At 69.4% G+C, this 23,537-nt stretch overlaps 2 protein-coding genes across 3 annotated transcripts; both read left to right on the top strand.

Moving 5' to 3' along the window:
- Positions 1–620: 620 nt before the first annotated feature.
- Positions 621–9,643, top strand: PPP1R13L (protein phosphatase 1 regulatory subunit 13 like; the record flags this gene model as incomplete). Its single annotated transcript, XM_088538638.1, has 6 exons — positions 621–1,046; positions 4,585–4,719; positions 5,315–5,448; positions 6,914–7,080; positions 8,459–8,658; positions 9,592–9,643. Coding segments are annotated over 6 exons (1,101 nt in total), but the record flags the coding sequence as incomplete, so codon positions are not given.
- Positions 9,644–10,116: 473 nt separating this feature from the next.
- On the top strand, positions 10,117–23,523 carry ERCC2 (ERCC excision repair 2, TFIIH core complex helicase subunit). Of its 2 annotated transcripts, none has more exons than XM_088538633.1 (23): positions 10,117–10,135; positions 11,314–11,413; positions 11,487–11,564; positions 12,625–12,687; positions 13,401–13,514; positions 14,444–14,560; positions 15,117–15,233; positions 15,304–15,427; positions 15,531–15,627; positions 15,702–15,835; positions 17,230–17,398; positions 17,475–17,593; positions 17,960–18,029; positions 18,112–18,181; positions 18,361–18,462; positions 18,544–18,607; positions 19,603–19,724; positions 19,796–19,888; positions 19,951–20,023; positions 20,092–20,162; positions 21,688–21,831; positions 22,539–22,634; positions 23,418–23,523. In XM_088538633.1, the coding sequence occupies exons 1-23, from the start codon at positions 10,131–10,133 to the stop codon at positions 23,508–23,510; spliced, it is 2,235 nt and encodes a 744-aa protein (XP_088394759.1). In that variant the 5' UTR covers positions 10,117–10,130; the 3' UTR covers positions 23,511–23,523. The 2 variants fall into 2 exon arrangements, with proteins under 2 accessions (XP_088394759.1, XP_088394758.1); XM_088538632.1 differs by having other exon boundaries at positions 10,118–10,135; positions 22,491–22,634.
- The last annotated feature ends 14 nt before the right edge of the window (positions 23,524–23,537 follow it).

Here is a 23,537-nt window from a genome sequence, read left to right as displayed (position 1 = left end):
TATACAGGGATTTGGGGGGGTCCACGGGACTCTGGGATATACAGGGATTTGGGGGGTGTCTGTGGGACTGGGATGCACAGGGATTTGGGGGGCTTCCTTTGGACTCTGGATGCACAGGGATCTGGGCGGGGTCTGTGGGACTCTGGGGTAGACAGGGATTTGGGGGCTTCCATGGGACTTGGATGCACAGGGATTTGGGGGGGTCCGTGGGACTGTGGGATACACAGGGATTTGGAGGGTGTCCATTAGACTCTGGGATGCGCAGGGATTTGGGAGGGGGGTCCGTGGGACTTGGATGCACAGGGATTGGGGGGTGTCTGTGGGATGCGCAGGGATTTGGGGGGGTCCGTGGGACTTGGATGCACAGGGATTGGGGGGTGTCTGTGGGATGCGCAGGGATTTGGGAGGGGGTCCGTGGGGCTCCAAATTGCTGGAACACCCAGGATTTGGAGGCGGGGGGGGCTCTTCCCGCATCCCCCCGATTCCCTCGCGGTGACTCGGGATACGGGGCCCCTTCCTCCCCTGACCCCCCCATCCCCGCAGGCTCCAGCTGGCCGGTGCCCCCCGAGGCCGCCGCGGAGCCGCCGCGCCCCCCCGCTCCCCCCGACGCCGCCGCGGAGCCGCCGCGGCCGCCGGACGCCGCCGCGGAGCCGCCGCGCGCGGAGGCGGACGCGGAACCGGAGCTGGAGACGCTGCTGCAGCTGCCGGCGGGCGCCGAGGGGCTGGCGCGGCCGCTGAGCCCCACGCGGCTCCCGCCGCGGCTGCCCACGGAGGTGCCCGCGCTGCGCGAGGCCGCGCGGGAGCTGGCGCAGCTGCCGCGGCCGCTCAAGCGCCGCGGCTCCATGGAGCAGAGCGCGGGGCCGCCGCCGCCGCCGCCGCACGCCCGCCAGTACCAGCAGCTCATCAGCCGCCTCCTGCACCACCGCGCCCGCCGCGACGACGACGGCGGCGGCACCGACCCGCCGCCCCCGCCGCCGCCGCCGCCGGCCGCCGACAGCCCCCCGCCCGCCCCGCCGGAGCCCCCCGCCAGCCCCCGGGCCAGCCCGGTGAGCGCCGGAGCCGTCCGGGGCTCGGCCCGGGTGTCCCCAAGGGGGTGGGTGGTGCCTGATGGTCACCCCGGTGTCCCCGAGGGGCTGAGTGGTGCCCTGTGGTCACACTGGTGTCCCCAGGGGGCTGGGCGGTGCCATGAGGTGCCCAATTGTCACCCCGGGTGTCCCCAAGGGGCTGGGTGGTGGCCAATGGTCACCCTGGTGTCCCCAAGGGGCTGGCTGGTGCCCTGTGGTCACCCTGCTGTCCCCAAGGGGGTGGGTGGTGCCCTGTGGTCACTCCAGTGTCCCCAAGGGGCTGGGTGGTGCCTGATGGTCACCCCGGCGTCCCCGAGGGGCTGAGTGGTGCCCTGTGGTCACACTGGTGTCCCCAGGGGGCTGGGCGGTGCCATGAGGTGCCCAATTGTCACTCCTGGTGTCCCCAAGGGGGTGGGTGGTACCCTGAGGTGCCCAATTGTCACCCCTGGTGTCCCCAAGGGGCTGGGTGGTGGCCAATGGTCACCCTGGTGTCCCCAAGGGGCTGGGCGGTGCCCAATGGTCACCCTGGTGTCCCCAAGGGGCTGGGTGGTGGCCAGTGGTCACCCTGGTGTCCCCAAGGAGCTGGATCATGCCTGACGGTCACCCTGGTGTTCCCAAGGGGGTGGGTGGTGCCCTGTGGTCACTCCGGTGTCCCCAAGGGGCTGGATGGTGCCCTGTGGTCACCCTGGTGTCCCCAAGGAGCTGGGCAGTGGCCAATGGTCACACTGGTGTCCCCAAGGAGCTGGGTGGTGCCCTGAGATGCCCAATTGTCACCCCTGGTGTCCGCAAGGGGCTGGGTGGTGACCCCGAGGTGCTTGGTGGTGCCCAATGGTCCCTCCTGGTGCCCCCGTGTCCCCTCGAGCCACACTGTCCCATCGAGCCGTGTTGTCCCCACAGTGTCCCCATATCCCTCAGGCCATGCTCTCCCCGCGTCCCTCGAGCTGCGCTGTCCCCTCGAGTAGCACTATCCCCACTGTGTCCCTGCGTCCCTCAAGCCGCACTGTCCCATGTCCCCTTGAGCCGGGCTGTCCCCGCAGTGTCTGTGCACTGTTCCCGCACTGTCCCTGCACTGTCCCCTCGAGCTGTGCTGTCCCCGTGCTGTCCCGTGTCCCTCAAGCCGCGCTGTCCCCGTCCTGTCCCCTCGAGCCTCCGTGTCCCCGTGCTATCCCCGCGGTGTCCCCGCGCTGTCCCCGCGTCCCCTCAAGCCGCGCTGTCCCCGTGCTGTCCCCTCCAGTCTCCGCATCCCCGCGCTGTCCCCGCGTCCCCTCGAGCCGCGCTGTCCCCGCAGGAGCGGCGCTCGCCCTGCGCTGTCCCCGCGCTGTCCCCTCGCTGGGTCCCCTCGAGCCGCGCTGTCCCCGTGCTGTCCCTGTGCTGTCCCCGCACTGTCCCTCGTCCCCCGAGCCGCGCTGTCCCTGCACTGTCCCCGCGCCCCTCGAGCTGCTGTGTCCCCGCGCTGTCCCCGTGTCCCTCAAGCCGCGCTGTCCCGCAGGAGCGGCGCTCGGCCCTGCGCTGTCCCCACGCTGTCCCCACGCTGTCCCCGCACTGTCCCCGTGTCCCCTTGAGCCGCTGTGTCCCCGCGCTGTCCCCGCAGGAGCGGCGCTCGGCACTGCGCTGTCCCCGTGCTGTCCCCACGCTGTCCCCACGCTGTCCCCGCGCTGTCCCACGCGCTGTCCCCGCAGGAGCGGCGCTCGGCCCTGCGCTGTCCCTGCGCTGTCCCCGCACTGTCCCCACGCTGTCCCCGCGCTGTCCCCGTGTCCCTCAAGCCGCGCTGTCCCCGCAGGAGCGGCGCTCGGCCCTGCGCTGTCCCCGCGCTGTCCCCGCACTGTCCCCACGCTGTCCCCCACGCTGTCCCCGCGCTGTCCCCGTGTCCCTCGAGCCGCGCTGTCCCCGCAGGAGCGGCGCTCGGCCCTGCGCTGTCCCTGTGCTGTCCCCGCACTGTCCCCCGCGCTGTCCCCGCGCTGTCCCCGTGTCCCTCGAGCCGCGCTGTCCCCGCAGGAGCGGCGCTCGGCCCCGCGCTGTCCCCACGCTATCCCCACGGTGTCCCGTGTCCCTCAAGCCGCGCTGTCCCCGCAGGAGCGGCGCTCAGCCCTGCGCTGTCCCCGCGCTGTCCCCGCACTGTCCCCGCGCTGTCCCCGCGCTGTCCCCGCGTCCCTTCAAGCCGCGCTGTCCCCGCAGGAGCGGCGCTCGGCCCTGCGCTGTCCCCGCGCTGTCCCCGTGCTGTCCCCGCACTGTCCCCGCGCTGTCCCCGCGCTGTCCCCGCGCTGTCCCCGTGCTGTCCCTGCGCTGTCCCCGCGCTGTCCCCGCGCTGTTCCCGCGCTGTCCCCGTGTCCCTCAAGCCGCGCTGTCCCCGCAGGAGCGGCGCTCGGCCCTGCGCTGTCCCCGTGCTGTCCCCACGCTGTCCCCGCGCTGTCCCCGCGTCCCCTCGAGCCGCGCTGTCCCCGCAGGAGCGGCGCTCGGCACTGCGCTGTCCCCGTGCTGTCCCCACGCTGTCCCCGCGCTCTCCCCACGCTGTCCCCCGCGCTGTCCCCGTGTCCCTCAAGCCGCGCTGTCCCCGCAGGAGCGGCGCTCGGCCCTGCGCTGTCCCCGCGCTGTCCCCGCGCTGTCCCCCACGCTGTCCCCGCGCTGTCCCCGTGTCCCTCGAGCCGCGCTGTCCCCGTGCTGTCCCCGCGCTGTCCCCGTGTCGTCCCCGTGTCCCTCAAGCCGCGCTGTCCCCGCAGGAGCGGCGCTCGGCCCCGCGCTGTCCCCACGCTGTCCCTGCGCTGTCCCCGCACTGTCCCCGCGCTGTCCCCGTGTCCCTCAAGCCGCGCTGTCCCCGCAGGAGCGGCGCTTGGCCCTGCGCTGTCCCCATGCTGTCCCCGCGCTGTCCCCGTGTCCCTCAAGCCGCGCTGTCCCCGCAGAGCGCCGCTCGGCCCTGCGCTGTCCCCGCGCTGTCCCCACGCTGTCCCCGCGCTGTCCCCGTGTCCCTCAAGCCGCGCTGTCCCCGCAGGAGCGGCGCTCGGCCCTGCGCTGTCCCCGCGCTGTCCCCGCGCTGTCCCCGTGTCCCTCAAGCCGCGCTGTCCCCGCGCTGTCCCCGCGCTGTCCCCATGTCCCTCGAGCCGCGCTGTCCCCGCAGGAGCGGCGCTCGGCCCTGCGCTGTCCCCGTGCTGTCCCCGTGCTGTCCCCACGCTGTCCCGCGCTGTCCCCGCGCTGTCCCCGTGTCCCTCAAGCCGCGCTGTCCCCGCAGGAGCGGCGCTCGACCCTGCGCTGTCCCCGCGCTGTCCCCGCACTGTCCCCACGCTGTCCCCACGCTGTCCCCGCGCTGTCCCCGCGCTGTCCCCGTTTCCCTCGAGCCGCGCTGTCCCCGCGCTGTCCCCGCGCTGTCCCCGCACTGTCCCCACGCTGTCCCCGCGCTCTCCCCACGCTGTCCCCGCGCTGTCCCCGTGTCCCTCAAGCCGCGCTGTCCCCACGCTGTCCCCGCGCTGTCCCCACGCTGTCCCCGCGCTGTCCCCGTGTCCCTCGAGCCGCGCTGTCCCCACAGGAGCGGCGCTCGGCCCTGCGCGGCCCCTCGTCGCCCCGCAGGCGCCCCAAGGGCCGCGTGCGCCTCGACCCGCTGGTGCTGCTGCTGGACGCGGCGCTCACCGGGGAGCTCGACGTGGTGCAGCAGGCGGTGGCCGAGGTGCGACGGGGACGGGGGACGCTGGGGGCCAGCGGGACGGGGGTGGCCGTGGGGGTGGCACCAGGGACGGGGCACTTAGTGCAAAGTGGATGGAGGGGGGGGACACCAGGGGACAGGGTGGCAGGTGGAGATGGGGGGACACCAAGGGACAGGGTGGCAGGTGGTTGGGAATGGGGACGCACCAAGGGACAGGGTGGCAGGTAGGTGGAGATGGAGGGACACCAAGGGACAGGGTGGCAGGTGGGTGGAGATGGGGGGACACCAAGGGACAGGGTGGCAGGTGGATGGAGATGGAGGGACACCAAGGAGGAACAAGGTGCTTGGGGACAGGTGGATGGGGATGGAGGGACAGCAGGGACAGGACACATGGGGCCAGGTAGGCGGAGATGGAGGGACATCAAGGAGGAACAGGACACTCGGTGGCAGCTGGATGGAGATGGAGGGACCCCAGGGGACAGGGTGGCGGGTGGATGGAGATGGGGGGACATCGAGGAGGAACAGGACACTTGGTGGTGGCTGGATGGAGATGGGGGGACCCCAGGGGACCCTGGGGCTCCGGTGGCGCCGTGTCCCCCTGACGCTGTCCCCGCGGCAGCTCAATGACGCCAGCCAGCCCAACGACGAGGGCATCACGGCGCTGCACAACGCCATCTGCGGCGCCAACTACAACGTCGTGGACTTCCTCATCGCCAGCGGCGCCAACGTCAACTCCCCGGACAGCCACGGCTGGTGAGCGCGGGGACACGGGGGCAGCGGGGCGCGGGACGGGGACACGGGGACACCATCAACCCCCCAACAGCCCCATGTGATGCAGGACAGGGACACAGGGACACGGGGGCTGCGTGGCGCAGGACGGGGATGTGGGGACATGGGGGCAGCGGGGCGTGGGATGGGGACACGGGGACACCATCAACCCCCCGACAGCCCCACATGGCACAGGATGGGGATGTGGGGACACAGGGACACCATCAACCCCCCAATAGCCCCACGTGGTGCAGGACAGGGACACAGGGACACCATCAACCCCCCAACAGCCCCACGTGGCGCAGGATGGGGACAGGGGGACCATGGACCCTCCAGCCACCCTGGGTGGCACAGGATGAGGATGTGGGGACACAGGGACACCATTAACCCCCTAAAAGCCCAGTGTGGGGACATGGGCACCACACAACAGCCCCCAGCAGTTCTGGGTGACACAGGACGGGGACATGGGGACACAGGGACACTATTAACCTCCCAACAGCCCACGTGGCGCAGGATGGGCACAGGGGGACCATGGACATGGACCCTCCAGCCACGCTGGGTGGCACAGGATGAGGACGTGGGGACACAGGGACACCATTAACCCCCTAAAAGCCCAGTGTGGCACAGGATGGGGACATGGGCACCATGTAACACCCCCCAGCAGCCCTGGGTGGCACAGGATGGGGACACAGAGACCACATTAACCCCTTAAAAGCTGAGGGTGGCACAGGATGGGGATGTGGGGATACAGGAACACCATTAACCTCCCAACAGCCCCAGGTGACACAGGATGGGGACAGGGGGACCATGGACCCTCCAGCCACCCTGGGTGGCACAGGATGAGGACGTGGGGACACAGGGACACCATTAACCCCCTAAAAGCCCAGTGTGGGGACCTGGGCACCACATAACAGCCCCCAGCAGTTCTGGGTGACACAGGACGGGGACATGGGGACACAAGGACACTATTAACCTCCCAACAGCCCCACGTGGCGCAGGATGGGCACAGGGGGACCATGGACCCTCCAGCCACCCTGGGTGGCACAGGATGAGGACGTGGGGACACAGGGACACCATTAACCCCCTAAAAGCCCAGTGTGGCACAGGATGGGGACATGGGCACCATGTAACACCCCCCAGCAGCCCTGGGTGGCACAGGATGGGGACACAGAGACCACATTAACCCCTTAAAAGCTGAGGGTGGCACAGGATGGGGACGCGGGGACACAGGGACACCACTAACCTACGAACAGCTCCAGGTGACACAGGATGGGGACACAGGGACCACATTAACCCCCTAAAAGCCCAGTGTGGCACAGGATGGGGACATGGGCACCGTGTAACACCCCCCAGCAGCCCTGGGTGGCACAGGACGGGGACATGGGGACCACACAACACGTGACAGCCCCAGGTGGTGACACGGGGGCTGTCACGCGCCGGGTGTCCCCAGGACACCCCTGCACTGCGCCGCCTCCTGCAACGACACGGCCGTGTGCGTGGCCCTGGTGCGGCACGGCGCCGCCGTGTTCGCCACCACGGCCAGCGACGGCAGCCTGCCCGTGGAGAAGTGCGACCCGTACCGCGAGGGCTACGCCGAGTGCTACAGCTACCTGTGCGGTGGGCACGGGGATGGGGGACATGGGGACACGGGGACATGGGGCACCGCGAGGGCTACGCCGAGTGCTACAGCTACCTGTGCGGTGGGCACGGGGATGGGGGACATGGGGACACGGGGACATGGGGCACCGCGAGGGCTACGCCGAGTGCTACAGCTACCTGTGCGGTGGGCACGGGGACCGGGGACACGGGGACATGGGGACACGGGGCACCGCGAGGGCTACGCCGAGTGCTACAGCTACCTGTGCGGTGGGCACGGGGACAGGGGACACGGGGACATGGGGACATGGGGACACGGGGACACGGGGCACCGCGAGGGCTACGCCGAGTGCTACAGCTACCTGTGCGGTGGGCACGGGGACCGGGGACACGGGGACATGGGGACACGGGGACACGGGGCACCGCGAGGGCTACGCCGAGTGCTACAGCTACCTGTGCGGTGGGCACGGGGACCGGGGACACGGGGACATGGGGACATGGGGACACGGGGCACCGCGAGGGCTACGCCGAGTGCTACAGCTACCTGTGCGGTGGGCACGGGGACAGGGGACATGGGGACATGGGGACATGGGGACATGGGGACACGGGGCACCGCGAGGGCTACGCCGAGTGCTACAGCTACCTGTGCGGTGGGCACGGGGACAGGGGACACGGGGACATGGGGACACGGGGACACGGGGCACCGCAAGGGCTACGCCGAGTGCTACAGCTACCTGTGCGGTGGGCACGGGGACAGGGGACATGGGGACATGGGGACATGGGGACATGGGGACACGGGGCACCGCGAGGGCTACGCCGAGTGCTACAGCTACCTGTGCGGTGGGGACTGGGGGGACATGGGGACATGGAGGCTAGGGGTGCTGGGGAGATGGTGGTACCTTGGGGATGAGGGTACCAGGAGGAAGGGGGTACCTGGAGGACAGGGGTACCTGGAGGACGGAGGTACAAGGAGGATGGGGGTACCTGGAGGCTGGGGGTACTGGGGAGATGGTGGTACCTTGGGGACGAGGGTACCTGGAGGACAGGGGTACCTGGAGGACGGAGGTACAAGGAGGATGGGGGTACCTGGAGGCTGGGGGTACTGGGGAGATGGTGGTACCTTGGGGACGAGGCTACCTGGAGGATGGTGGTACTTTGGGGACGGGGGGTACCTGGAGGACAGGGGTACCAGGAGGACCAGGGCACCTGGAGGATGGGGGTACCTTGGGGATGGGGGTACCGGGAGGATGGGGGTACCAGGAGGACCAGGGCACCTGGAGGATGGGGGTACCTTGGGGATGGGGGTACCAGAAGGACGGGGGTACCAGGAGGCCCAGGGCGCCTGTTCGGGCCCGTGGGGCCCCCCGTGTCCCCCGTGGTGACGCGCCGGCGCCCGCAGAGGTGGAGCAGGGCATGGGGGTGCTCAACAGCGGCGTGGTGTACGCGCTCTGGGACTACAGCGCCGAGCTGGGCGACGAGCTGTCCTTCCGCGAGGGCCAGCCCGTCACCGTGCTGCGGCGCGACGCGCCCGACCAGCTCGACTGGTGGTGGGGCTCCCTCTACGGCCACGAGGGCTACGTGCCCAAGAACTACTTCGGGGTGAGCCCCGGGGACCCGGGGACCTCCCTGAGACCTGTGGGACCTCCCTGGCACCCATGGGACCTCCCTGAGACCTTCCTGCATCCTTGGGACACCCTGCACCCATGGGACCTCCCTGGCACCCATGGAGACCCAGACACCCGGGGGACCTCCCTGGCACCCGGGGGACCTCCCTGGCACCCATGGGACCTCCCTGGCACCTGGGGGACCTCCCTAGCATCTATGGGACCTCCCTGAGACCTGTGGGACCTCCTTGGCACCCATGGGACCTCCCTGAGACCTTCCTGCATCCTTGGGACACCCTGCACCCATGGGACCTCCCTGGCATCCATGGGACCTCACTGAGACCTTCCTGCATCCATGGGACACCTTGCACACATGGAATCTCCCTGGCACCCCGGGGACCTCCCTGGCACCCAGGGGACCTCCCTGCATCCATGGGACCTCTCTGAGACCTGTGGGACCTCCCTGGCACCCATGGGGACCCTGACATCCATGGGACCTCCCTGGCACCCATGGGGACCCCTGGCACCCATGGAATCCCCTGCACTCATGGGACCTCCCTGAGAGCTGTGGGACCTCCCTGGCACCCATGGGACCTCCCTGCATCCATGGGACACCCTGCACACATGGGACCTCCCTGCACCCAGGGACCTCCCTGACATCCATGGGGACCCTGACACCTATGGGACCTCCCTGGCACCCGGGGGTCCTCCCTGGCACCCATGGGGACCCTGGCACCCATGGGACCTCCCTGGCACCCATGGGGACCCCTGGCACCCATGGAGACCCATCCCCCCCTGGGGACCCCCAGCACCGATTCCCCCCATGACCCTGCGGGGGGGGGGGGCACCCATCGCCCCCAAGGTCCCCTGGGGGGGGGGACCGCAGTGTCCCCCCCCCCCGACCCTGACACCCCCCCCCTCCCCCCAGCTCTTCCCCAGGGTCCGCCCGCAGCGCAGGAAGGTCTGAGACACCCGCAGGGGGAGGCTCCGCCCCCCGGGAGCCACGCCCCCTGGAGCTCCTCCCCCCGGGAGCCACGCCCCCCGGGAGCTCCGCCCCTTGTGCCGCCCGCCCGGACGCCTGGGCCCTCCCCGCAGCTTCTGCCGGAGTAAAGAGCCTTCGGTCTCAGTGTCGCCTCCTTCCTCTGCGCCACGGGGGGCCGGGACGGGGCGGGGGGACCGTGGGGACAGCGGGGGGGGGATGTCGCTTTGTCCTGTCCCCCCCTCGGTCCCTTTAACCCTGCCCGCTCGCGTGCTCGGCGCTCGCCCCGGCGCCCTTCTCGATGCGCGCCTCGCTCGGCTGCTTCTGCCCCGCCCCCCACCGCGCGCTTTGACGGGCGGCGCGCGCGGCCAATGGGGAAGGAGGGGCGGGGCCGCGGGCGCGGCTGCTGGCCAATGGTGGGCGGTGCGGACGCGAAGGGGGACAGGGGGGCGGGCCCGGCGCGGCGGCGCGTGGGGACGGACGGAGCCATGAAGTGAGCGGGGGGGGCGGGGGGGGGCCCGGGGGCACCGGGAAGGGGCGGGGGGGAGCCCGGGGGATGCAGGGGGGGCGGGGGGAGCCCGGGGGATACCGGGGTCACCGGGGCGGGGGGAGCCCGGGGGCACTGGGAAGGGGCGGGGGGAGCCCGGGGGCTCCCGGAGGCTCCCGGGGCCGCGGCCGGGCCGGGATCCCGGGGGATCCTGGGGGATCCGGGACAGGGAAGGGCCGGGATCGCCGGGGATGCCCCGACGGGGGCGGGATCCCAGGCCGATTCAGGCAGGATCCCGTGGGATGGCGGCCCGCGGTCCAGGGGGATCCCGGCCGCGATCCCCGGTGCTCCCGGTCCCTGCCGGGATCCACGGGGATCCTGGGCAATGACGGGGGGGGTCACCGTGATCCCGGCAATCCCGGGCCTCCAGCGGGATCCCGGGCGGCGATCCCGGCAATCCCGGGCTTCCAGTGGGATCCCGGGCGGCGATCCTGGCAATCCCGGTCATCCAGCGGGATCCCGGGCGGCGATCCTGGCAATCCCGGTCATCCAGCGGGATCCCGGGCTGCGATCCCGGCAATCCCGGTCATCCAGCGGGATCCCGGGTGGCGATCCCGGCAATCCTGGACGTCCAGCGGGATCCCGGGCTGCGATCCCGGCAATCCTGGTCATCCAGTGGGATCCCGGGGGGCGATCCCGGCAATCCCAGGCATCCAGCGGGATCCCGGGCTGCGATCCCGGCAATCCCAGTCATCCAGCGGGATCCCGGGCTGTGATCCTGGCAATCCCGGTCATCCAGCGGGATCCCAGGCTGCGATCCCGGCAATCCCGGGCATCCAGCGGGATCCCGGGGGGCGATCCCGGCAATCCCGGGCATCCAGCGGGATCCCGGGGGGCGATCCCGGCAATCCCGGGCATCCAGCGGGATCCCGGGCGGCGATCCTGGCAATCCCGGGCATCCAGCAGGATCCCGGGCGGCAATCCCAGTCATCCAGCGGGATCCCGGGGGGCGATCCCGGCAATCCTGGTCATCCAGCGGGATCCCGGGCTGCGATCCCGGCAATCCCAGTCATCCAGCGGGATCCCGGGCTGCGATCCCGGCAATCCCGGTCATCCAGCGGGATCCCGGGCAGCGATCCCGGGGCGGATCCCGCGGGATGGCAGCTCCCGTTCCCGCCCCGCAGGCTCAACATCGACGGCCTCCTCGTCTACTTCCCGTACGACTACATCTACCCGGAGCAGTTTTCCTACATGCTGGAGCTCAAGCGGACGCTGGACGCCAAGGTGGGCCGGGACCGGGACCGGGGCCGGGCGGCGGCCGCGGGGACCCGGGTGCCACCGGTGCCACCGCCCGCAGGGTCACGGCGTCCTGGAGATGCCCTCGGGGACGGGCAAGACGGTGTCGCTGCTGTCCCTCATCGTGGCCTACCAGCGGGTGAGCGCGCGGCGCCGCGGCCCGCCGGGATCCGGTGCCATCCCGCGGGATCTGGTGCCATCCCGCGGGATCCGGTGCCATCCCGGCGCTCTCTCTGGGGGTCCCGCGGATCCAGTGCCATCCCGGGGCTGTCTCGGTGCTCTCTCCGGCGGGCCCAGGGGGATCCCGTGGGATCCAGGGCCGTCCCAGTGCCTTCCTGGCGCTCTCTCCGGGGATCCCGCGGGATCCGGTGCCATCCCGGTGCCATCCCAGCGCTCTCTCCGGTGGGCCCAGGGATCCCGTGGGATCCAGGGCCGTCCCAGTGCCTTCCTGGCGCTCTCTCCGGGGATCCCGCGGGATCCGGTGCCATCCCGGCGCTCTCTCCGGCGGGCCCAGGGATCCCACGGGATCCGGTGCCATCCCGGCCCTCTCTCCGCCAGGCCCGGGGGGATCCCATGGGATCCGGTGCCATCCCGGTGCCATCCCGGCGCTCTCTCTGGGATTCCCGCGGGATCCGGTGCCATCCCGGCGCTCTCTCCGCCGGGCCCGGGGGGTCCTGCGGATCCGGTGCCATCCCGGTGCCATCCCGGCGCTCTCTCCGGGATTCCCGCGGATCCGGTGCCATCCCAGCGCTCTCTCCGGGGGTCCCGCGGGATCCGGTGCCATCCCGGCGCTCTCTCCGGGATTCCCGCGGATCCGGTGCCATCCCGGCGCTCTCTCCGGGATTCCCGCGGATCCGGTGCCATCCCAGCGCTCTCTCCGGGGGTCCCGCGGGATCCGGTGCCATCCCGGCGCTCTCTCCGGGATTCCCGCGGATCCGGTGCCATCCCAGTGCCATCCCGGCGCTCTCTCCGGGATTCCCGCGGATCCGGTGCCATCCCGGCGCTCTCTCCGGGGATCCCGCGGGATCTGGTGCCATCCTGGTGCCATCCCGGCGCTCTCTCTGGGGATCTTGTGGGATCTGGTGCCATCCCGGCGCTCTCTCGGGGGTCCCGCGGATCCGGTGCCATCCCGGTGCCATCCCGGCGCTCTCTCCGGGATTCCCGCGGATCCGGTGCCATCCCGGCGCTCTCTCCGGCAGGCCCGGCCGCTGGAGCTGTCCAAGCTCATCTACTGCTCCCGCACGGTGCCGGAGATCGAGAAGGTGGGTCGGGACCGGGGACCTGGTGTCCCCGCTGTCCCCGGGACCTGGTGGCACTGCTGTCCCCGGGATTTGGTGTCCCCACTGTCCCCGGGACCTGGTGGCACTGCTGTCCCCGGGATTTGGTGTCCCTGGTGTCCCCAGGACCTGGTGGCACCACCATACCCAGGACCTGGTGTCCCCGTGACCTGGGGACACTGCCATACCCAGGACTTGGGGACACCGCCATCCTCGGGACCTGGTGGCACCGCCGTACCCAGGTCATAGGGACACTGCCGTACCCGGGACCTGATGGCACCACTGTCATTGGGACCTGGTTGCACCGCCGTACCCAGGACCTGGTGTCCCCCCTGTCCCTGGGACCTGGTGGTGCCACTGTCCCCGGGATTTGGTGTCCCCAGGACCTGGTGTCCCCGCCGTCCCCAGGACTTGGTGTCCCCGCTGTCCCTGGGACCTGGTGGTGCCACTGTCCCTGGGATTTGGTGTCCCCAGGACCTGGTGTCCCCGCTGTCCCCGGGATTTGGTGTCCCCAGGACTTGGTGTCCCCGCTGTCCCCGGGACCTGGTGGTGCCACTGTCCCTGGGATTTGGTGTCCCCAGGACCTGGTGTCCCCGCTGTCCCCGGGATTTGGTGTCCCCAGGACTTGGTGTCCCCGCTGTCCCTGGGACCTGGTGTCCCCGCCGTCCCCAGGACCTGTGTCCCCGCTGTCCCCGCAGGTCATCGAGGAGCTGCGCAAACTCATGGACTTCTATGAGAAGCAGCTGGGGGAGAAGGTGCCGTTCCTGGGGCTGGCGCTGAGCTCCAGGAAGAACCTGTGCGTCCACCCCGAGGTGGGGACGGCGCGGGGACAGCGCGGGATGGGAATGGGGACAGCACGGGGACGGCGATGGGGACAGCGCGGGATGGGGACAGCACGGGGACGGGAATGAGGACAGCGTGGGGACGGCGATGGGGACAGCACGGGAATGGGAATGGGGACAGCATGGGGACGGGGACAGCGTGGGGATGGGAATGGGGACAGCGTGGGGACGGGGAGCTGGGGACAACATGGGGATGGGGACAGCATGGGGACGGGAATGGGGACAGCGTGGGGATGGGGACAGCGTGGGGACGGGAATGGGGACAGCATCGGGATGGGGACAGTGTGGGGACGGAACGGGGACATCATTGGGATGGGGACAGCGTGGGGACGGGAATGGGGACAGCGTGGGGACGGGGAGCTGGGGACAACATGGGGACAGGGACAGCGCACGACGGGGACAGCATAGGGATGGGGACAGCGTGGGGACGGAATGGGGACAGTGTGGGGACGGGGACAGCATGGGGACGGGAATGAGGACAGCGTGGGGACAGGGCGCTGGGGACAACATGGGGATGGGGAGCTGGGGACAGCTTGGGGACGGGGACAGCGCGGGACAGGGACAGTGTGGGACAGGGACAGCATGGGGACAACATGGGATGGGGACTGCGCAGGGACAGGGAGCTGGGGACAGTGTGGGGATGGGGAGCTGGAACAGGGGTGACCATCCGCGGTGTCCCTAATGACGGCAGGGACAGGAGTGGCAGTCTGTAGTGACAGTGGGGACGGAGGTGGCAGCACCTGGTGGCCCTGGTTGCAGAGGGGAAGGTGGCGGCAGCGCCCGGTGGCCTTGGGGACAGCAGGGCCGGGGTGGCAGTGGGGCGGGTGGCTGCGGTCCCGGGTGACAGTGGGGCGGGTGGCAGCGGTCCCACGGGCCGCCGCGGTGACACGTGGCCGCAGGTGTCCTCGCTGCGCTTCGGCAAGGACGTGGACGGCGGCTGCCTGCGGCTCACGGCGTCGTACGTGCGGGCGCAGCGGCAGCGCGACGCGTCGCTGCCCTCCTGCCGCTTCTACGAGGTGCCGCCCGCGTCACCTCCCCTGGCCACCCCCGTCACCTCCCCTGTGTCCCTCGTGTCCCCCTGGGGACACCTGGACACCCTTGGTCAGCTCCCGGGATCCCTGGTGGCTCCCTGTTCCCCGGCGCCTCCCGGATGGGTCCCCTGTGCCTGGGGGTCCCTTGTTCCCCGTCACCTCCCCTGTGTCCCCCGTGTCCCCCGTGGGGACACCTGCATGTCCTCGGTCAGCTCCCAGGATCCCTGGTGGCTCCCTGTTCCCCAGAGCTTCCCGGACGGGTCCCCTGCGCCCCGAGGGTCCCTTGTGCCCTGTCACCCCCCATGTGTCCCCCATGTCCCCCTGGGGACACCTGGACACCCTTGCTCAGCTCCCGGGATCCCTGGTGGCTCCCTGTTCCCTGGATCCTCCCGGATGGGTCCTGTCACCTCCCATGTCCCCCAGTGTCCCCCTGGGCATCCTCCATTCCCCAACAGCACCCGGGGTCCCCTTGTCCCCCGTTTCCTGGGTGTCTCCCCCACTCCCGTGTGCCACCTGTCCCTGTGTCCCCTGTGTCCCGCAGGAGTTCGACACCCACGGGCGCGAGGTCCCCATCCCCTACGGCATCTACAACCTGGACGACCTCAAGGCCCACGGCCGCCAGAAGGGCTGGTGTCCCTATTTCCTGGCCCGCTACTCGGTACGGGGACGGGGTTGGGGACAGCTCGGGGACACCGCAGGGAGCGGGGGTGACGTCCCCGTCCCCGCAGATCCTGCACGCCAACATCGTGGTCTACAGCTACCACTACCTGCTGGACCCCAAGATCGCCGACCTGGTGTCCAAGGAGCTCGCCAGGAAGTCGGTGGTGGTGTTCGACGAGGCGCACAACATCGGTGAGGTGTCACCGTGTCCCCAGGGGGTGTCACACGTCCCTGGCGCGCGCCGCGGCGCGTCCCCGGCGCGGTGCCGCCGCCGCGACGCAGCCCCTGCGCGCAGACAACGTCTGCATCGACTCCATGGGGGTGAACATCACGCGCCGCACGCTGGACCGCTGCCAGGCCAACGTGGCCACGCTGCAGGCCACCATCCAGAAGTGAGTGTGTCCCCTATGGTCCCTGCTGTCCCCATCACCGCCCGGCACTGTCCCCGCGTCCCCCCGTGCCGCAGGATCAAGGAGACGGACGCGCAGCGGCTGCGGGACGAGTACCGGCGCCTGGTGGAGGGGCTGCGCGAGGCCAGCGTGGCCCGCGAGACCGACATCTACCTGGCCAACCCGGTGCTGCCCGACGAGGTCCTGCAGGGTACGCGGGGACACGGGGGGCGCGCGGCCACCGTGGGGGCACTCGGGGCTTCCTGGAACGGCGGGACCCGCATTTGGGGTCCCTTGGAGGGGATCCCAGCCCCAAAGCCACCTCTGATACCCTGGAGGGGATCCCAGCCCCAAAGCTACCTCCAAGGGGCCACCATGAAGGTCCCCGAGGCCCTCTTGGCCATGGGACACTCCTTTGAGGGTCCTGAGTCTCAAAGCCACCTCTGATACCCTCCAATCTCCAAGGGGCCACCATGAAGGTCCCCAAGGCCCTCTTGGCCATGGGACACCCCTTTGAGGGAACCCCAGCCCCAAAGCCACCTCTGATACCCTCCGATCTCCAAGGGGCCACCACGAGGGTCCCCAAGACCCTCTTTAAGGCTCCCAATCCCCAGAGCCGCCCCCGATCCCCTCCGGTCTCCACTCCAGCTGTTTGTGGCCACCATGAAGGTCCCTGAGACCCTCTTGACCATGGGACACCCCTTTGAGGATCCTGAGTCTCAAAGCCACCTCTGATACCCTCCAATCTCCAAGGGGCCACCATGAAGGTCCCCAAGGCCGTCTTGGCCATGGGACACCCCTTTGAGGGAACCCCAGCCCCAAAGTCACCTCTGATACCCTCCGATCTCCAAGGGGCCACCACGAGGGTCCCCAAGACCCTCTTTAAGGCTCCCAATCCCCAGAGCCGCCCCCGATCCCCTCCGGTCTCCACTCCAGCTGTTTGTGGCCACCATGAAGGTCCCTGAGACCCTCTTGACCATGGGACACCCCTTTGAGGATCCTGAGTTTCAAAGCCACCTCTGATACCCTCCAGTCTCCAAGGGGCCACCACGAAGGTCCCCGAGACCCTCTTTAAGTGTCCTGAACCCTTCCGGTCTCCGCTCCAGCTAGTCATGGCCACCATGCAGGTCCCCAAGACCCTCTTGGACACGGGACTCCCCTTTGAGGGGACCCCAGCCCCAAAGCCATCTCCGATCCCCTCCGGTCTCCAAGGACCAGGAGGGTCCCCAAGACCCTCTTTAAGGCTCCCGATCCCCAGAGCCACCCCCGCTCCCCTCCAGTGTCCCCTGGAGGGGCCGGCACGAAGGTCCCCAAGACCCTCTTGGCCATGGGACACCCCTTTGAGGATCCTGAGTCTCAAAGCCACCTCTGATACTCTCCGATCTCCAAGGGGCCACCACGAAGGTCCCTGAGACACTCTTTAAGGCTCCCAATCCCCTCCAGTCTCCACTCCAGCTGGTCATGGCCACCACGAGGGTCCCCAAGCCCCTCTTTAAGGCTCCCGATCCCCAGAGCCACCCCCTCTCCCCTCCAATGTCCCCCGGAGGAGCCGCCACGCGGGTCCCCAAGGCCCCCGGTCCCCGCTGAGCGGCGCCGCTGCCGCAGAGGCCGTTCCCGGGAGCATCCGCACGGCCGAGCACTTCGTGGGCTTCCTGCGGCGCTTCCTGGAGTACCTGAAGGCGCGCGTGCGCGTGCAGCGCGTGGCGCAGGAGAGCCCCCCGGCCTTCCTCAAGGACGTCTACGAGAAGGTCTGCATCGAGCGCAAGCCGCTGCGGTAAGCGCCGCGGGGACACTGTGGGGACACGGGGACACGGTGACACCCGCGCGGTGACACCCGCCGCCGCCACCAGGTTCTGCGCCGAGCGGCTGCGCTCGCTGCTGCGCACGCTGGAGATCGCCGACGTCGCCGACTTCTCCGCCGTCACCCTCGTCGCCAACTTCGCCACCCTCGTCAGCACCTACTCCAAGGGTACCGCCGTGTCCCCGTGCGCTGGGGACACCGCCGTGTCCCCGCGGTGTCCCCTGGGGATGCGAGCAGCCCCTGGCTGATGCTATTAGTGCAGAGCGCTTTTGTGTGTCCCCTGCCCCGAGGTGACATTGGGGACAGGTGGCACCAGGCGCTGTCCCCATGGTGGCACCAGATGCTGTCCCCAGGGTGGCACCGGGCGCTGTCCCCAAGGTGGCACCAGGCTGCCTGAACCCGCTCCATTAGCTAAGCAGGGTCCGGCCCGGTCAGGCTGTGGATGGGTGACCCCCAGCTGCGCGTTCGAGGCTGGGGGACATTGGCTGCCACCGAGCTGGCCCTTAGGGACCCCCCCTGTGTCCCCTCCTGCAGGTTTCACCATCATCATCGAGCCCTTCGATGACCGGACCCCCACCATCGCCAACCCCATCCTGCACTTCAGGTACGGAGACGCGGGGACAGTGTGGGGACGTCGCGGCGGGGGTGTGGGGTGGCCCTGTCACCCGTCCCTGTCCCCGCCGCAGCTGCATGGACGCCTCCATCGCCATCAAGCCGGTCTTCGAGCGCTTCCAGTCCGTCATCATCACATCTGGGGTGAGTCCCCAGCCCTGACGTGTCCCCCCTGTCCCACTGATGTCCCCTATGTGCCCCAGCACCTCGTGTCCCCACCGTTGCTCTGTCCCTTTGGCACCCTGCACCCCTCTGCGTGTCCTCTCCTTGCTCCGTTGTCCCGTCCGTGTCCCCACCACGTCCCCTCTCTGTCCCCTCCCCAGACGCTGTCGCCGCTGGACATTTACCCCAAAATCCTGGATTTCCGCCCCGTCACCATGGCGACCTTCACCATGACGCTGGCCCGGACCTGCCTCTGCCCCATGGTGAGGGGCGGCCGGGGGACCTGGCTCAGGGCTGGGGACACTTGGGGACCCCCGTGACAGCGATGTCCCCGTCCCTTGCAGATCGTGGGCCGCGGCAATGACCAGGTGGCCATCAGCTCCAAGTTCGAGACGCGCGAGGACATTGGTAGGGGACGGGGACAGGGCTGCAGGGGACAGGGACAGGGTTATAGGGCTGCAGGGGACAAGGAGAGGGGATACAGAGCTGTGGGGACAAGGGACAGGGGATATAGAGCTATGGGGACAGGGTTGGGGACAAGGGGTGGAATATAGAGCTGTGAGGACAGGGACAGTTTATAGAGCTATGGGGACAGGGCTGGGGACAGGGGGTGGAATATAGAGCTGTGGGGACAGGGACAAGGGACAGAATATAGAGCAATGGGGACAGGCCTGGGGACAAGGGACAAGGTTATAGTGCTGGAAGGGACAAAGGAAATATAGACCTATGGGGACAGGGTTGGGGACAGAGAGTGGTATATAGAACAATGGGGACAGGGACAAGGGACAGGATATGGAGCTATGGGGATGGGGTTGGGGACAAGGGATGGAATATAGAGCTGTGGGGACAGAGCTGGGGACAAGGAACGGGAGATATAGAGCTGTGGGGACAGGGACCGGGACAAGGGACAGGATATAGAGCTATGGGGACAGGGCTGGGGACAGGGGCAGGGTTATAGGGCTGGAGAGAGTAAGGAGAGGGGATATAGATGGGGAGGACAGGATATAGAGCTATGAGGACACAGCTGGGGACAAGGGACAGGGGATATAGAGCTATGGGGACAGGGTTGGAGACAAGGGATGGAATGTAGAGCTGTGGGAACAGGCATGTGGGCATAGGGACAAGGGACAAGATATAGAGCTATGGGGACAGGGCTGGGGACAAGGAACAGGGGATATAGAGCTATGGGGACAGAGCTGGGGACAGGGGACAGGGACAAGGGACAGGATATGGAGCTACGGGGACAGGGTTGGGGGACAAGGGATAGACAACACAGGGCTGGGGGAGACAGGGGCACGGTCCTAGGGCTGGGGACAGGGATGGCTGTAGGGCAGGGGACAGCCCTGGGGCCCAGGGAGGGGACAGGGAGGGGACAGGCGCTGACGGGTGTCCCTGGCGCCCAGCCGTGATCCGGAATTACGGCAACCTCCTGCTGGAGCTGTCGGCCGTGGTGCCCGACGGCGTCGTGGCCTTCTTCACCAGCTACCAGTACATGGAGAACATCGTGGCCTCGTGGTACGAGCAGGTAGGGCCGCCCGCGCCGTCCCCCCGTCCCCACGGGGTGACACGGTCCCCACGGCGTCCCCGTCCTCGCAGGGCATCCTGGAGAACATCCAGAGGAACAAGCTCATCTTCATCGAGACGCAGGACGGCGCCGAGACCAGCATGGCCCTGGAGAAGTACCAGGAGGTGGGTGGCACCGCGGGTGTCCCCGCGGCGCCCGCGGGTGTCCCCTGATGGCCTCTTTGCAGGCCTGCGAGAACGGCCGCGGCGCCATCCTGCTCTCGGTGGCCCGGGGGAAGGTGTCGGAGGGCATCGATTTCGGTGAGTGCGGGGACGTGGGGACACGGGGACATGGGGACACGTGGCCCTGAGCGCCCGCTGCCCCGCAGTGCATCACTACGGCCGGGCTGTCGTCATGTTCGGGGTGCCCTACGTCTACACCCAGAGCCGCATCCTCAAGGTGAGTGGGGACACCTGGGACGCCTGGGGACACGTTGGGGCACCTTGGGACACCCGGGGGCACCCGGGACACACTGGGGCACCTGAGGACACGCCGGGACACCTGGGGACACCTTGGGGCAACTGGGGACACGTTGGGGCACCTGAGGACACACTGGGGCACCTGGAGACACCTGGGGGCACCTGGGGACACGCTGAGGCACCTGGGGACACACTGGGGCACCTGGGGACACCTTGGGGCACCTGGGGACACGTTGGGGCACCTGGGCACACACCGGGGACACTTGGGGACACCTTGGGGCACCTGGGGACACGTTGGGGCACCTGGGGACACCCCAGGACACTCGGGACACACTGGGGCACCTGGGGACACACTGGGGACACCTGGGGGCCCCTGGGGACACCTTGGGGCACTGGGGGACACCCGGGGGCACCCGTAGGGCCAAGCCTCGGGGCATGGCCAGGCATCCTCGGGTACCCTGGGGACACTGTGGTCACCTGTGAGGCACATTTGGGGACACCATAGGGCATGGCCGGGCACCCCAGGGACACAGCAGGAAGACGGGCGCTTTGGGGACACCGTGGGGTACCCATTGGGCACAGTCAGGTACCCCAGGGGCCACAGTGGGGCACCCTTGGGGGCACAGACTGGCACCCTGGGGACACTGTGGGGCACATCAGGCACCCAAGGACACAGCCAGGCACCCTGGGGACACTCTGGGGCACATCAGACACCCTGAGGACACAGTGGGGCACCCATAGGACACAGTGGGGCACCCTGAAGACACTCTGGGGCACATCAAACACCCAAGGACACAGCGGGGCACCCATAGGACACAGTGGGGCACCCTTAGGGGCACAGGCAGGCGCCCTGGGGGCACTATGGGTCACATCAGACACTCAGGGGACACAGTGGGGCACCCACAGGACACAGTGGGACACCCTGGGGACACCTGGGGCACATCAGACACCCATAGGACACAATGGGGCACCCATAGGACACAGTGGGGCACGCTGGGGACATAGTAGGGCACCCTGGGGACACTCTGGGGCACATCAGACACTCAGGGGACACAGTGGGGCACCCATAGGACACAGTAGGGCACCCTGAGGATACAGTGGGGCACTCTGGGGACAGTGGGGCGCCCTGGGGACACAGTGGGACTCCCTGAGGACACTACGGGGCACATCAGACACCCAAGGATACAGTGGGGCACCCTGAGGACACAGTGGGGCATCCTGGGGACACTACGGGGCACATCAGACACCCAGGGACCCAGTGGGGCACCCATAGGACACAGTGGGGCACCCTGAGGACACAGTGGGGCATCCTGGGGACACTCTGGGGCACATCAGACACCCAAGGACACAATGGGGCACCCATAGGACACAGTGGGACACCCTGGGGACACAGTGGGGCACTCTGGGGACAGTGGGGCGCCCTGGGGACACAGTGGGGCACCCATAGGACACAGGGGGGCGCGTCCAGCCCGGCCCCGCGCGCCCACGCGCCGTCCCCGCCGCAGGCCCGGCTCGAGTACCTGCGCGACCAGTTCCAGATCCGCGAGAACGACTTCCTGACGTTCGACGCCATGCGGCACGCGGCGCAGTGCGTGGGCCGGGCGCTGCGCGGCAAGACCGACTACGGCCTCATGGTGTTCGCCGACAAGGTGGGCGCCCCGGGGTGCCGGCCGGGACCGCGCGGCGCGACGGGGACCCCACGGTGCCGACCGGGACCCCATGGTGCTGACCTGGACCCCACGGCGCCAACCGGGACCCCACAGCGCTGACCCGCTTCCCATGGCACCGACTGGGACCCCACGGTGCCAACCGGGACCCCACGGTGCCGACCGGGACCCCGTGCCACTGACCGGGACCCCGCGGCGCGACGGGGACCCCATGGCACTGACCCACTCCCTGTGCCGCCAAACGGGACCCCACGGTGTGACCGGGACCCCATGGTGCCAACTGGGACCCCGTGGTGCCAACCCACTCCCCACGGTGCCGACCCAGACCCCGTGGTATCGACCAGGACCCCATGGGGATCCCCTGGTGCTGACCCAGTTCCCCCGGTGCCGACCCACTTCCCCCGGTGCCGACCTGTCCCCTGGTCCTGACCCGTTCCCTGCGGTGCTGACCGGGACCCCATGGAGTTTATTGGGATCCCCTGGTGCCGCCCGCTCCCCCCGGTCCCGACCCGCTCCCTGCGGTGCTGATTGGACCCCCCGGTCCCGACCCGCTCCCTGCGGTGCTGATTGGCCCCCCCGGTGCTGATTGGACCCCCGGTGCTGATCGGACCCCCGGTGCCGACCCGGTCCCGCTCCCGCAGCGCTTCGCCCGTGCCGACAAGCGCGGGAAGCTGCCGCGCTGGATCCAGGAGCACCTCACGGACGCCAACCTCAACCTCACGGTGGACGAGGCCGTCCAGGTGGCCAAGTTCTTCCTGCGCCAGATGGCCCAGCCCTTCCAGCGGGTGAGGAGAGCCCCGGCATCCCGGGAATGCTCCGGCATCCCGGGAATCCTCCTGCATCCCGGGAATCCCCTCAGAGCCCGGGAGACCCCCCAACATCCCAGGAATGCTCCGGCATCCGGGGAATCCCCCCAGAGCCCAGGAGACCCCCCCCCGGCATCCCGGGAATGCTCCAGCATCCCGGGAGACCCTCCAGCATCCCGGGAATCCTCCCACATCCTGGGAATCCCCCTGTATCCCAGGAGACCCTCTGGCACCCCAGGAATTCCCCTGCATCCTGGGAGACCTTCCTGCATCCCGGGAACCTCCCCTGTGTCCCAGGAATCCCTCCGCAGCCCGGGGGACCCCCCTGCATCCCAGGAATCCTCCTGCATCCCGGGAATCCCCCCACAGCCCGGGAGACCCTCCGGCATCCCGGGAATCCTCCTGCATCCCGGGAGACCCTCTGGCATCCCGAGAATCCCCCCACAGCCTGGGAGACCTTCCTGCATCCCGGGAACCTCCCCTGTGTCCCAGGAATCCCTCTGCAGCCCAGGCGACCCCCCCTGCATCCTGGGAATCCCACCACGTCCCAGGAATCCACCCATGGCCCGGGAATCCCTCCTGCATCCCAGGAGATCCCCCTGCATCCTGGGAATCCCCCCACAGCCCTGGAGACCCCCCACCACGTCCCAGGAATCCCCCTGCATCCCGGGAGACCCCCCAGTGTCCCGGGAGCCCCTCTGCATCCCGGGAATCCCCCCGCATCCCGGGAGCCGCCCGGCTCATCCGTCCCCCTGGCTCCAGGAGGACCAACTGGGCCTGTCCCTGCTCACGCTGGAGCAGCTGCAGTCGGAGGAGATCCAGCAGCGCCTGGAGCAGATCGCGCAGCAGGTGTGAGCGCCCGGGAACGCCGGGAAAACCCCG

Source organism: Tinamus guttatus, unplaced genomic scaffold, assembly GCF_059628265.1.
Source record: "Tinamus guttatus ecotype Peru unplaced genomic scaffold, ASM5962826v1 Tinamus_guttatus_pri_ptg001124l, whole genome shotgun sequence".
Classification (NCBI taxonomy): Eukaryota; Metazoa; Chordata; class Aves; order Tinamiformes; family Tinamidae; genus Tinamus; species Tinamus guttatus.
The sequence above is the reverse complement of the archived record's forward strand: the minus strand, read 5'-3'. Positions and strand labels throughout refer to the sequence as shown.